Genomic DNA, 14,354 nt, shown 5'->3' with positions numbered 1-14,354 from the left:
TTCTTTGTTGCTGACGTTTTCATGTCTTCTCACACGTCATGGCTGTTGTGGATTCAGTTTGAGGCTTTTGCTGTGGTTGTCGTGTCGGCTTTCTCCCCGTTTCCTGGACTGGTATGAAGGTCCCGTCGGGAGTTTGGGGACCCTTGTGGCCCTTTCTCTGGAGACCAGGGACAAGAAGGGCAGCCTTGGTCCTGGGGTACCCGCCAGGACATGTCAGGGCCCGAGGTGGGGGCCAGCAGTGGCAGTCAACTTAGTCTGGCCAGGGGGACCCTCAAAACGAATTTCTGCCCCAGGAGCCGGTTCTGGACAAGGTCTCTTCACTGCACTGGGGTCCGTCCTGGAGTTCTGGGACCCCGGGAACTGACTGCTGTCGGGGGCTCTGGGGAGACCTCAGCCCCTCAGCTCCCTGTCTGATTGGCTTAGAACACCGGGGGGACCCCAACACTCTCTCCTGGTTGCTGTAGATTTTTCCAGAAGCTTTTTTAATACCATGATATTCAGCCAGGCGGGGCCTTGGGTTGATATTTTTCTTGCAAGCTACGTGGTGCCTGGGGTCTCATGCCAGAATGTTGGCCGTGCCCTCGAGGGCATTTCTGGAGCCCCTCTTTCTTCCCTCCGGTCCTGGGGGTGGCCCTGGCTCCCGTGTAGCCTCTCCTGCCGTTTGGCCCCTGCGCTGCAGTGACCTCTCTCGCTGGGGTCTCCGACATGAAAAAGTGAGGAAATGTTCAGAGGTGCAGATTCCTGCCCAGAGTCACAAAGAGGGGAAGTGGGGAGCTGGAATCCAGACCCAGCTCCACGTGGTCGGACACCTGTGCTTCCTTCAACGTGCCCTGAGCCTCCCCTCGGAGAACCTTCTTGCCAGGCAAACGCAAAAAACCAGCACCTCTGGGGGCTTCCCTGGTGGCACAGTGGTTGAGAGTCCGCCTGCCGATGCAGGGGACACGGGTTCGTGCCCCGGTCCGGGAAGATCCCACATGCCGCGGAGCGGCTGGGCCCGTGAGCCATGGCCGCTGAGCCTGCGTGACAGGCTCTGCAATGGGAGAGGCCACAATAGTGAGAGGCCCGCGTACCACAAAAAAAAAAAAAACAAAAAAAAACAGCACCTCTGCCTTACTGGTGTTCGAGTGGCCAAATGATGGGACATACACAGGGCTGTTTCCATTACCCCATTTGTGATGGCGGCCGTGGCTCTGGAAGGCACATTTACAATGTTTGTTTTGGCTGTACCAAGCAGCTTGTGGCGGGATCCTAGTTCCCCGACCAGGGATTGAACCCGCGCCCTCGGCAGTGAAAGCGCCAAGTCCTAACTGCTGGGCCGCCCGGGAAGTCCCGTGGAAGACATATTTTTATCTTCTGGTTGGAAAGTACTCGTGCCTCCAGCTCGGCTGTGGCTGTCCCCTGCCAAGCCTTTGATCCTATTCCTGTGTTGCTTGTTAACACCGGAGGACATCGTACGTCTGTTACTAGAGAAATAATAGTCCCCAAGTCCTTGTCCCGTGCTTGGGCTTTGCTTTTTGCGCCACGGGTTTTGGGAGGCAGGTGGGGTCTGTGAGGGATGGGGTACATCCCAGGTGTGTCTACGGGGTCCCTGGGCCATAGCTACAGGGTCGGGGCTGGGCCTGAGCTAAACAGATGAACTTCTGGGCCTTTTACTAAATCAGTTGGTTGTTTGGATTCGAATATCGTTCTTTCAGAAAAGAACAGGAAAGTAACGTGGTCAAATGTGACATAAAGGAAAGCTCCCAGCTCAGGACTGAATTTGATTCTGATCACTCTAAAGAAATGATTAAGTGGTTTTAAGTTGAAGGTCTGAATCTTCTTACGTTGCTTTGAGCGGATGCCCCTCACTCCTGAAAGCTGCTCCATATTCATGGTGTCCAGGGATACACGAGAGTCACCGAGAGTCCAGCTGAGTCCCTCGGAGCCTCTGGCCACCTCGGGATCGCTGGCTCCTGCCTTTATAAGCGTCCGCAGGGCCCAGGATACAAAGCCCTGTCATTACAGTGGAAGCACGCCTGTGCTGGACGCCTGCCCGACTCCTTGCTCTGCCTGGGGGCCGGGAAGCCAGGCAGGGACCCTGTCGCTCTCACCCCCCTGCCCCAGCCTCTCTCTTCCCCTCCTTTATTTCCGGGGAGCCGCAGGCCTGCACCCCCTGCAGACAGTTCACCCCCGATTTCCTGCCTACTTGGGTTTAACACAGTTTTTTAATTTACTTTTGAGTGGGGGCCGTCTCTTTGCACTGGATTATATTTAGAAGTGTTGCCTATTTAAAGCCCTTTCTAATCTGGGTCTTTATAAGATTTGTTTCTTTGTCCCTCTAAACCAATTGCGGTAAACTGGGCCATCCCTGGCCCAAATTTAGAAAGGCCAGGTGAAGGGGCCAGCGTCTTCCAGGTTCAAGGGCTGTTCTGCAAAGTCTTCCTGGAGAGGGTTCCCAGCGTCCTGAGGTTGCAGCTTCCCTGAATGTAGGTGTACGTCGTGCTCTGTGTAAGCCCATCCCCTGCAGCCTCGGAAGGGGCATGCCCTTTAACAGAAAGCTATTAAAGCTGGTGCTTGCTGTCAAAGTGCCTGTATGCATATATATAAAAAATGCTGGGGGACTTCCCTGGTGGTGCAGTGGTTAAGAATCCGCCTGGCAATGCAGGGGACACGGGTTCAAGCCCTGGTCCGGGAAGATCCCACATGCTGCGGAGCAACTAAGCCCGTGCGCCACAACTGCTGAAGCCCGTGTGCCTAGAACCCACGCTCCGCAGCAAAGAGTAGCCCCCGCTCGCCACAAGTAGAGAAAGCCTGCGTGTAGCAACAAAGACCCAACACAGCCGAAAAATAATTTTAAAAAAAAGAAAAAAATATTTTAAAAAATGCTGAACACATCATTTGTTAATGTAAAAATACTACTTGATTTTTGTGAATCAAGTAGGTGTGTCTTTTCCAAGTTCAGTGACATAGGACTTAGAAATCTAAAGCATAGATTGTCTGAAAGACAGGTTCTTAAATCCAAATTTGCTTGTAGATTAGACCATCAGAAAAGAAGGTAGAGGTTTAAAGTAGAGACTACAGTTAAACTTGAATGCAAGAATTGACAGGTTATAGAAAGATACGTTTTGAAGCAGACGTTTTGCCAGTATTTTACTTTTCGTTTCTGTGTTACTGAAGTAAGAGAAGATGTTTAATTGGTGGTTTCGAAATATTGGCGAAACCTTTAGGTTAAGGATATGATTGACGTAAAATGTTGTATTAGTTTTTAGGTGTATAACGTAATGATTTGATATATGTATATATTGCAAAATAATTACCAAAGTCTTGTTAACATCCGTCACCAAATATAGTTACAAATTGAAAATGTCTTTTAGATTTCATGTATAACTGAGATTGTCCAGTATGTGTCTTTCTTTTTTCAACATTTTTTTAAAAATTGAAGTACAGTTAAGGTATGATATTGTGTTAGTTTCTGGTGTACAGCAAAGTGATTCAGGAATATATACATATATATATTATAGTTTTCTATATCTGTGAGTATGTTTCTGTTTCATTAAAAAGCTCATTTGTGTCATATTTTAGATTCCACATTTAAGTGATATCATATGGTATTTGTCTTTCTCTGTCTGACTTTTTTCACTTGGTATAATGCCCTCAAGGTCCATCCATGTTGTCACAATGGCAGGATTTTCTGCTTTTCTTCCTAGCTAAATAATATTCCATTGTATTGATACATACCTACCACCTCTTCTTTATCCGTTCGTTTGTCCGTGGACACTTAGGTTTCCATATCTTGGCTGTTGTAAATAGTGCTGTCATGAACATGGGGTGATTTCATTTTCTTCAGATAAAAGCCCAGAAGTGAAATTGTTGGATCATATGGTAGTTCTATTTTTAACTTTTTTTTTGAGGAACGTCCATACTGTTTTCCACAGTGGCTGCATCAATTTACATTCCCACCAACAGCGCATAAGGGTTCCCCTTTCTCCGCAACCTCGCCAGCATTTGTTATTTAAATTATTTTTATTTTGAAAAAATATTGTGGTTTCCAAAACAACTAAAACTACAGCCCACAAAGGTGAGTGAGTAGCTGCATTTCTTCTCATTTTTGAAGTCCCATCTTTACCAGATAATATATTACTCTCCTTAGCAAACGAAAACATTTTCTCTGTCAGTTTTCGATTTTAAATGATCATTTTATGTCATCAGTGTCTACGTGTATTCATGGTTAAGTGTTCCTACCCAGATCGAAAACAAGCTCTTTTGATCTAAACAGTTGAAGTAATAGTTGTGCCAGTTAATCTGCGTTTCTTATGCATCCTGGTGAAATCCCAAGGTGTGTTTAAGGAAGAAGCGTCATGAGTAGCAGGAAGGGAAGGTGCAGGATTGCTGCCGGCTCCCAGCCCAGGAGGAAGCAGGTCAGTCTGGGGCTGAGCGCTCATCGTGGACGGGCTACCGCCTCCCCCATAATCTCCATCCTCATTCCTGGGCCTGGAGGAAGTTGTCCGTGCTCCCCAGGGTGCAGATTAGCCTTGGTTTGTTTCGAGGACCAGCAAAGCAGATGCAGCTGGTTTATCTCAAATCCAGGAGAAAGATGGCTGAGTCTTTTGAGAGTTGGCTTAACACGGGTTGTTGTCTCCCTGATAAGGCCTGGCCCCAATTGGGGTCTGTGGCCTCAGCTGTGTCCACAGGAGACCACCCACCTTGTAGCACGTGGCGCCTCTCGGCGCCATTGCCCGTGGCCTCCTTTCCACGTGGACGAACCTGTGGCTTGTCTGGTCTTGTCTCGGCAGTGGCTGCATGTCCAGCCAGACGAAGAAGGTGGTCAGCGGCGTCCTCTTCGGCACGGGCCTGTGGGTGGCCCTCATCATCACCATGCGCTACTCCCTGAAGGTGCTGCTGTCCTACCACGGCTGGATGTTCGCCCAGCACGGCAAGATAAGCCGCGCCACCAAAATCTGGATGGTAATGCAAACTCACCGCCAGGGCACAGCTGGTGTGGGTGTTTCTAAACCGCTCTCTCGAGGTATGCCTGACACCTGCGAAGCCGTAGCTCTGTCACAGCCTGATGTGTTCAGAGATAAGTGTGCACTTGTGACGCCTTCATCACTGCCAAGGCCACAGATTTATCCACTCTCCAGAAGTTTCCTCGGGCCCCACTTAGGCCTCTTGCCTTTGGCCGTAAGAGCATTTAACATGAGATCTGCCCTCTTAGCAAATTTGGAAGAGTCCAGCACAGGAGTGTTGGTTCCAGGCCCGATGCCTTAGGGTAGGTCTCCAGGACGTACTTATTTCTTGTAACTGAAACCTTGTCCCTTTTAACCATCCCGCAGCCCCGTGTCCCCCAGCCCCCGGCAGCCCCCATCCCTCCTTGCTGCTTCCATGGTTCCACAGACCTGTGAGACCACGCAGGATGTGTCCTTCTGTGCCTGGCTCATCCGTCAGCTCCACATCTGGTGTGGGAGGCTTTTACTTCTGAAAGGAAGGTCCTCGCTGGGCCTTTTCCCCTGGGTGACTTTTTTTTTTAAATTAATTTTTGTTGGGGTATAGTTACAATGTTGTGTTAGTTTCAGGTATACAGCACAGTGAGTCAGTTATACATATACATATATCCATTATACGTATATCCATTCTTTTGTAGACTCTTTCCCGTATAGGTCATCACAGAGTGTTGACTAGAGTTCCCTGTGCTCTACAGTCCCCTTGGTGACTTGAGCGTTGCCCTTTAAGTGCCAGAGAGCCCTGATTCAACGTGCCTCATTGTTTGGGCCAGACGCTCTTTTTCTCTAACGATCTTAGTGTGTTCTGAACATCTGGTATTAATGTCTGCTGGGTTTCTCATCCATGTCACCCATCAAATAAAAGTGCCATCTGTCCGCTTCTTTGTAGCTTTTCTAACCTTAGCCGACCAGTTGACTGGGACTCGCTGACTCACCCTTAGCTTCTAGTACCTTCCATCAGCTCACCTCAGCCCTTAGTCCGCCTGTCACTTAGCGGCCATGTGCGTGGAGGTTTGTCCCGTGATGGGTTCATCGGTGGCTGAATGCTATCCCCTGGGGCTCCTTGTGAAAGGAGCAGGCACCCTCGTGCCCAAGCCCACCATAAACCCTGAGCTTCACTCTTTCCCGAACTGACTTCCTGCTGTTGCTTGGACATAAGATTTCTGATTTCCAGAGAAGTAGAATTCAACTCCCAGGAGAGATTCTGAGATGGTTTCCACACTTCACAGAGCAAGGTAAACGACTTTCCCCAGGGTGGCCTTCATGGCTGGTGTTCAGGTGAGTCCCACCTGCTCTTCGACATCAAGAATCACTCCCCTGTCCACACACACACTGTGAGCCCTAGAAGTTCCTTTGAAGTCTGGTCTGCATGAGATGACCAGTCATCACAGCAAGTTTAGATCATTCCAGACTATAGCAGGCAAGTATGTGCCATCCACCAGGCTTGATACTGACCGAAGGGGCTGCACTTGGCTCCAGGTCCAGGTCCCTCTCCCAGCCCTGGAAGCCAATCCCGAAACTGAGGGCCTTGCAGAAGTAGGTGGGTGGAACTTACCCGCCATGCAGAAATGCAGTCAGACCCAGTGTCAGGGTGCCCGGGGAACAGCACCGCCTGGACAGGGCAGGACGTCTCAGGCATCTGTCAGACATAGGGTTTCGTTCACCCTGGGTCTTATTTGGGGTTACTTGTTTGCTGAGGCCTGCAAGTGTAGGGGCAGAAAATGGACTAGAGGAAATGAGCCAGCACAGAAAATCAGTCCGCGGTCGGCAAGTTGTATATCCTGGAGAGCTGGTTTCGGACCTCTGACAGAGCTCGTCTTTGAGAATGTACCTTTTTTTTTTTTTTAAGGGTATGGTCAAGATCTTTTCAGGCCGCAAACCTATGTTGTACAGCTTCCAGACGTCTCTGCCACGCCTGCCGGTCCCAGCCGTCCAGGATACCGTCAACAGGGTAGGTGCGGCTTCACACGTCCCCAGAACGCCCGCTCTGAAACGTTAAGGTCTGTGTCTCGATGGGACTTCCCTGGCGGTCCAGTGGTTAGGCCTCTGTGCTCCCAATGCAGGGGGCACGGGCTGGATCCCTGGTTGGGGAACTAAGATCCCGTGTGCCCCACGGCATAGCCGGAAAAAAAAAAAAAATCTCATGGCAAACTCAGGTCCTAGCAGCAGTTTTGTGTCCCATAAGTTCGCTTATGCACGTGGTAGACGTTGTTGAGTGCTGTGAACTGCTAACTGCCTGCTCTTACCCTCAAGGGCCAGAGCAGATCAACGTGGGGACCCCGAAAATTCTGAACTGGAGGCCTGGCCTTGACCTGGTGGTGTGACCTTCTCCGTCCCTATCATTCTGGCTCCTTTCCCGTCCTGGTGTCCTGAGCACCAGCCTTTGGTCCTACCCTTGGCTCTCAGGGCCTCGCCACCCATCTCACTGGCACCTGTGAAGGTGCTTAGGTGAGAACAGAGCTCTTATTAAGGACCAGATGACGGAGAAAAAAATACACATTGAAAGTTCCTTGTCGATCACACCTCGATCTTGTCAGTCTAGAATCCACTTTGATGATTTTTGTGGTGATTCAAGATATGGGAGCTTGTATGCCAGTAAAGGACAAAAAAGTTTACTTGTTGAGTTATCACTGACCTAAAACATCCTTTAGTATTGGAGTTAGCTACCTTGTGTGAAGACCTGCCTTTTTCTAAGGCACGAGGAAGGAAACCATCTGTTTTAACTAGGCTTATGTTTTTTCCATCAACCCCAGTACCTGGAATCTGTGAAGCCTCTTATGAAGGAAGGAGACTTTACACGGATGACAGCTCTGGCACAAGATTTTGCTATCAATCTCGGGCCGAGATTGCAGTGGTATTTGAAGCTCAAGTCCTGGTGGGCTACCAATTATGTGAGTATACATACACGCTATTTTTCCTGGTGGAATTTTCTGTAGGAGCGTATAATCTGTTCCATGAGCCAGCTAGCTTCCCTGCGCATGGCGGGCGGGAGGAGACATTGGCTGATGAAATGAGGCCGTGGGGGGAGGGGGTTGAGGTTTTGAGGAATGGCTAGCTTGGAGAAGGTGTGACCCAGACACACCCGGTGGGTGGGACTGCAAGTAGGCGGTGGCTGGAGAAAACCCGCCAGAGGCCACGGTGGGTGGGGCAGGTCACCTTCAAGTTTGATCCTGCGCTGGTTACATGGGCATGTTGAGTTTGTAAACATTTTCACATGTACGCTTAGGTTCTTAGATGCGCACTGTTCTGTATGTGTATGTACTTTACAAAGTGAGGGAATCGTGATCCTTGGGTCCTGGAGGTTGTGGATGTGGTTAGGACGAGGTTGCTGGCCTTCTAGGGGACATCGGGAGGACAGCACACATGGACGCTGTGTGGCTCTGAAAGGGAACCGAGCACAGCTGAGTCAGTGGCTGCCTTGGGGAGCCTTGGCAGCAGAAGGCGAGAAGCAGTCTGTGGGGCGGTTTGGTGTGTTGTTGATGGTCAAGAAATGTTAGCAGTCCGACATTTATCCCTTCTTTTCCCTTTGGTCTTTTTTTTTTTTAACCCTCTATAAAATGAAGGTGATCTACCTTCTAGCTATGTCTTGACTCAAATAAAACCGCTTTCCAGTTCCTTCCCACTGTTCTGCATTCTATCTAGTTAGGGCTGTCTTGGCCCCCAAGAGAGGGAGAAATGATGTCAAACATACATGACAAAGCACGAAATGCACCCTCGCCGAGCCCCCCGCACCCCGCCTCCGCCCTGGGCAGCCTGGTTAAGCCTGTCGGTTGGTCTCTCCTGTGTGCACCTGACAGGTGAGTGACTGGTGGGAGGAGTACATCTACCTCCGAGGACGAGGGCCACTGATGGTGAACAGCAATTACTACGCGATGGTGAGTCCCGAGCGGTGTCTGATGGAGACCACGCACCAGGGTGGCCTCTTCCCGGCCCCGTGGGCTGCCTGGGGACACTGTGGGTTTCCCCGTGCTCCTCTGGCCCTGCCGTCCCCGTCCGAGGCCTCACGCCCCTAGCAGGGAGCCCAGGACCTGCTTTGCACACTGGAGAGCCCCGTGGATGTCCTTTTGGAATTGCCGGGTAGCTCAAGGCACCCACCAACTTGCTGCAGAGAAATTCGGATCGCACAGGTGCTCTCGTGGCGATTGACTTTCCTCGTGGCAGCGAACCTCTCCCTCTTTTCCTTCCCTCTGTTTTCCTGACGGAGCCTGCGTAGCGGTGAACGATCCCATCCCTGCCCACCCCGAAAAGCTCAGGGTCTGTGGGTCGGCTGAGAGTTTGTCCACACGCTGAGCTTTGTTCTTCTGGGCCCTGGGACGCCGGGGTGCTGCACTGAGTGTCATTTTCACATCTCCTCCGTCTTTCTTGCCTTTTGAGACATAGGTGGTCTGCAGAGCACACCCTGTTATTTTGTTAGAAGCATCTCATTGGGGTCTAATAACTGGCCTTAAATAACTGGTGAATCTGTCTTTCCCTTTCTTTCTGCTCTTTGCTTCCTTTGAGTTTTTCCACCTTCTTCTATGTTTGCTTTTTCTGTTTTTCTCCTTTAAAATTTCTACTGTTTAAAAAAATTTTTTTTTCCATTGGAAACAATCGCAAACTTAGAGAAAAATTGTTGGTGTGGCCCAGAAGACTACTTTTTGAGAGTGAGCTGTCCACCTGGTGCCCTTTTGTTCCTGAAGACTTTGGTGTCTATTTCCCACGTAATCAGGGGCAGCCCTGCACATAGGTTCTCTCAAAATATAGTTGAGACAAGCATCCCTTGGACTTGAAAAATGTAGACACTTAGAAACGTGTCCCCAAATTTAGAAAGTTGTAAGCACTGCTCTGTATAAAAGGTTATTTTAACCTTTGGTTCCTTCTCATTCAGAAAACTCCCTAATTATCTCATTGCTCCTTTTAATTTCTGCTTTCCTTTTTATGCATTCTATGAGGATAATTGGGGTGAAGTGCTGTTATCTTTTTTTTTTAGACGAGTTATATTTATTTACAATTCACTTTTAAAATATCCTGTTACCTTTCCTAGCGCAAGAATTATTTGGGGGCTTGAAACGTGAACACAGTAAAACTGAAAAAGTGTAGAAAATGAAAATGATTTCTTTTCCAGCAGGGCAGATGTCATTAACACACGTATAGAAATATTTTAACTGTGTGTTGAAGTTCGCCTGTCTTTTCCTGTGAACATTCTCCCTGCTGTCGTGTGTTTTCTTGTATCAGGATTTGCTGTACATCACGCCGACTCACATTCAGGCAGCGAGAGCAGGCAACGGTATCCATGCCATCCTGCTTTACAGACGCAAACTGGACCGGGAGGAGATCAAACCGGTACGGAAACAAACTGCTTTTTAAAAAATTCTTTCCGAGCAGCTTTATCAAGGTGTAACTGACGTACTGCACACGTTTGAAGCATCCGCTTTGATAAGTTCTGATATACTGAGGTATATCTCTGTACTCGTGAAACCATCGCCCTGACCTGCTTTCTGTCACTCTAGGTTAGCTTTGCATCTTCTAAAACTTGTGAATGGAATTTTACAACATGCATTTTTTTTTTTTTTGGTCTAGCCTCTTTCACTCAGCATAATTACTTGGAGATTTAATTCTCCTCTGTATCCTAAATGGATATATGTTTGATGTATTTTGGTCCTGCAGTCTGTCCTACGAAGAAACCCTCACTTGCTCGTGAAGGAAATAATATAGCTGTCTAGCTACTCACGAGGAGGCATTTTTTCTTTCTTTTTCTTTTTTAAAATTTTTATTAGAGTTGATTTACAGTGTTATGTTAGTTTCAGGCATACAGCAAATTGAATCAGTTATGCATATACATATATCCACTCTTTTTTAGCTTCTTTTCCCATGTAGGCCATTACAGGGTTGAGTAGAGTTCCCCGTGCTATACAGCAGGTCCTTAATAGTTATCTGTTTATATATAGTAGCGTGTATATGTCAATCCCAATCTCCCAATTTATCCCTCCCCGCCGCCGGCATTTTTTTTTTTTCTTAAATACCCCTGTGGTTTAAGTGTCAGTTTATAAATGACCCTTTAGGGTGTGCTATTTAGGAATAAGAAGGAGGGTGTTGTACGTTGGCCTGGTTCTGCAGACTCCGGAGCAGCACGGTGTCCCAGGGAGCCACCATTCTTTATAGTGTTTGGAAGAGATGAAGTCCAGCCACGCTATGGGCACAGAAAAGAAATCCAGCATTTAAATGTGTGGACTGGGTTTGCTCCTCGGATTTTTGTTTGAAACATGCTTCTATTACAGATTTTTCTTTTGGGATCTACAGTTCCGCTCTGCTCCGCCCAGTGGGAGCGAATGTTTAATACTTCTCGGATCCCAGGAGAGGAAACAGGTGCGTGACCTGCTCGGGGTTCCTTTGGGAATCAGAACGTTCCATCCGTATGCTCAGGAGTTGGTGGAGGAGACCACACTGATGAGCGCTGACCTTCTAAGATTTCAGAGATTTCAGGCCCGTCCACCTTCCTTCTGTTGAATTTCCTTTGTCTTTCTGAGGCCTGGACAGTTAACTGATTTTCAGACCTCAGTTTCTCTTCGGTTGAAGGCTGTCTCACGGTGGAGTTTTTTCTAGGTTGGGTTAGGAATATTCCTATTCCTTCATCTGGATCTTTCAGCGGCGTTTTGCTCTGGCTCCCACGCAGGGCTTGTGGTGGAAAGCGCCCTGGATCGTGCTCAGGGAAACCGGATGTGTGGTTCAGCAGCTAACTTCCGGCAGCCTGACCTGGGACACATGACCCCCTCCCTTCCCACTGCCCAGCGTAGGGGGGCCACATCTGTCCCAGCCGGGACACCCTCAAGAATGTAAGGGGGAGACAATGGCACCGCCTGGGTCATTCCCAGGCCCGCCAGGGCTCAGGCTTAGCGAGGGTTGCGTCCTTTGCTCCCGGGGACACGTCCAGTGAGCGGCCGAGCAGAGCTTAGCACTCAGGCCTGTCTGATCCCAAAGCTCTCGATTCGGGTGCTCTCCCAAGTCCTCTGCAGACCTTTGGGAAGTGGACGCGTGAGCTGAGCCGAGTGATGCGGGGAGAATTGGTGCTGTCACGGGTGGTTTTCTCCCCTCCCCTAACCGGGTGCCTCCGGATTCCGTCTCCCCCCACCCCCTCCCCAGACACCCTCCAGCACCTCAGGGACAGCAGGCACATCGTCGTGTTCCACAAAGGCCGCTACTTCAAGGTCTGGCTCTACCACGACGGCCGGCTGTTGAAGCCCCGCGAGATCGAACAGCAGATGCAGAGGATCCTGGATGACCCGTCGGAGCCCCAGGCTGGCGAGGCGAAGCTGGCGGCCCTCACGGCGGGAGACAGGTGTGCAGCCCCTCCGTGATGCCGTTGTGTCTGGGGGCCATCGGGGGCGGGTGCCCCGAGTGCTGTCCTCACCCAGGGTCCCATCTGGCGGGGAGGTGTGTCCACTACCTGCAGTGCTTGGCTTGGCTTTGTCCCCCGGGAGCGGGCTCTGCCCCCACCCTCAGGTCCTCTTGGGCATCTCCGTGGGACAGGCAGGCGTGCACGTGCACGGGTCCCAGGGCACGTGACACAAGGAAGGAGGTAGGCGTCTTCCCCGGGCTGCGGCATATTTAATCTAGAAACAGACATGTTTAACCAGGGCCTCTGTGTTAGGGTTAACTTCCTGCCTCGTCTGAAGCTTGAGGACCTGGCTTGTGCAACCTCGGCTCTGATACCTTTGGGGCTGGATAAGTCTGTTTTAGGTGGCGGAGGGGAGCCCTGTCCTGTGCACCGTAGGGCACTAAGCAGCATCCCTGGCCTCTCCCACCGGATGCCAGTAGCAGCCCCCAGCGTGGCAAGCAAATCTGTCTTCAGGCTTTGCCCAGGGCCGCTGGGGGCAGTATGGTCCCTGGTTGAGGACCCCTGAGGTCAGCAGTGTGGCCACTGCTAGGGCAGCACCGGGAATACAGCGGTGAGTGACCGACCTGTGGAGAAGAGGAAGATGCCCGGGCGAGGGCACACAGAGGCCGGCAGTGAGCCGTGGGGACCGACAGGCCGCAGAGGCGTCCGGGGAGCAGATGCTGGGAGCCGTGGTGTGGGTCGGGGCGCCGGAACTCCGGGTGGGATGGGTCCCGTGTGCCCGGCTGCACTTGGGCTTGATTCTGTGATGGGCTGCTGTTAAAGGGACCGTGTTAGGCTGGCGTGACCTGAGCAGACTTGGGCGATCATTCTGGTCCAGGGGCTCCTGGAAGCAAGATCCTCGCTGCTTGAGGACCAGAAACAGGCAGTGTTAGTAGGAAGGCAGGCTCAGTCCGAGAAGCTGGAGTGGTTGGCCATCTCTGGGGGGCAGAGACTCAGCTGGAACAGAGGGGCCGTGTGTCCTGGGGAATGAGCCCTGGGTCCCCAGTTGGGCAGAGGTGGGGCGGGGCGGGATGCAGGCTCAGTGAGCTCCACCCTGATGCCCCCCCCCCCCCGTGGGGCATCGCCCATCTCCTCTGCCTGAGCGCCGACGCTGTCCCCAAGCACTGAGGAGAGCGGTTGAGGCTGAGCCTGTGATGGGACCCGTTGTGTTTATGGGCGTTTTGGCCCCATGGGCGGCCTCAGCTGAGCACTCGGTGCACAGGGAGAAGAGGGGTGCGAGACAGAGGCCAAGTGGCCCTGACGTGGAAGGGTGGGCGGGGGCCTGAGTGGGGGCGCCCAGGAGCCATCCGGGGAAGCCACGGCTGGGGTGGCGCTCAAGAAGCGGGTGTCCCGTTAGCACTGTGTACCCCACGTAGGGCGGGACGGAAAAGGATCCCTGAATTCCGCTCCCGGGGCGCCCCTTATCACGGGGGTGTCGTGGGGTGTTTGTAGCATGGACGCGTGCACGTGGGGCAGGCTGGCCTGGGTAGGAACCCAACCTGCCACGAAGGAGCTGTGACTTCACCTCTGTGCCTCAGTTTCTTCATCTGAAAAACGGGACAGTGGTGTCAGGGCCCGTGAGCTCGTCCCAGCACCAGGGAAGTGCTCTTGGCACTCGCTGTGGCTTCCGTGGGGTGGTTCCGTGGAGGGGGGCTGGGCGCGGCGCTGGGAAGGATGTGAGGGGGGCCCTGCCTGCCTGTGGGTCCGCTGCCCTGGACGGCGGAGCTTGGGGCCCGTCTGGATTCTTGTCCTTCACTCGGCATTTACGGACGAGGTTCCATGCCTGCGACTGCTCTGGAGCAGATACAAGGAGAAGGCAAGGCCCCTGCCCGCAAACGAAGCAGCCCAGCCGGCAGGCAGGTGGGGGCCTGCAGATGCAGAAAGTCGCAAACGTGTAGTTTTCCTTAAACCCCTACAACACGGGAAACTGAAAACCATTGTTGTTTCAAACATCCCACGTAAAGAGATGTCACCAAACTGCTGCAGGTTTTTTTATATGTTTCTTTTTCATTTATTTCATT

General features: G+C 51.3%; 1 protein-coding gene across 3 annotated transcripts in view; it reads left to right on the top strand.

Annotated features, from left to right (window-relative positions):
* Positions 1-14,354, top strand: part of CPT1A (carnitine palmitoyltransferase 1A) — a 62,146-nt gene that overhangs the window by 19,973 nt on the left and 27,819 nt on the right. Inside the window, exons 3-11 of one of the 3 annotated variants that reach the window (XM_065882309.1) lie at positions 2,069-2,079; positions 3,827-3,840; positions 4,792-4,944; positions 6,829-6,930; positions 7,733-7,870; positions 8,777-8,854; positions 10,194-10,301; positions 11,237-11,324; positions 12,099-12,294. In XM_065882309.1, the coding sequence (XP_065738381.1) occupies positions 2,069-2,079; positions 3,827-3,840; positions 4,792-4,944; positions 6,829-6,930; positions 7,733-7,870; positions 8,777-8,854; positions 10,194-10,301; positions 11,237-11,324; positions 12,099-12,294 (888 nt within the window). Of the gene's footprint in view, positions 1-2,068; positions 2,080-3,826; positions 3,841-4,772; positions 4,945-6,828; positions 6,931-7,732; positions 7,871-8,776; positions 8,855-10,193; positions 10,302-11,236; positions 11,325-12,098; positions 12,295-14,354 lie in introns of all 3 variants that reach the window. The other 2 variants (XM_065882311.1, XM_065882310.1) reach the window with 2 other exon arrangements.

The sequence above is a fragment of the Phocoena phocoena genome, chromosome 8, assembly GCF_963924675.1.
Source record: "Phocoena phocoena chromosome 8, mPhoPho1.1, whole genome shotgun sequence".
Taxonomy (NCBI): Eukaryota; Metazoa; Chordata; class Mammalia; order Artiodactyla; family Phocoenidae; genus Phocoena; species Phocoena phocoena.
The sequence above is the reverse complement of the archived record's forward strand: the minus strand, read 5'-3'. Positions and strand labels throughout refer to the sequence as shown.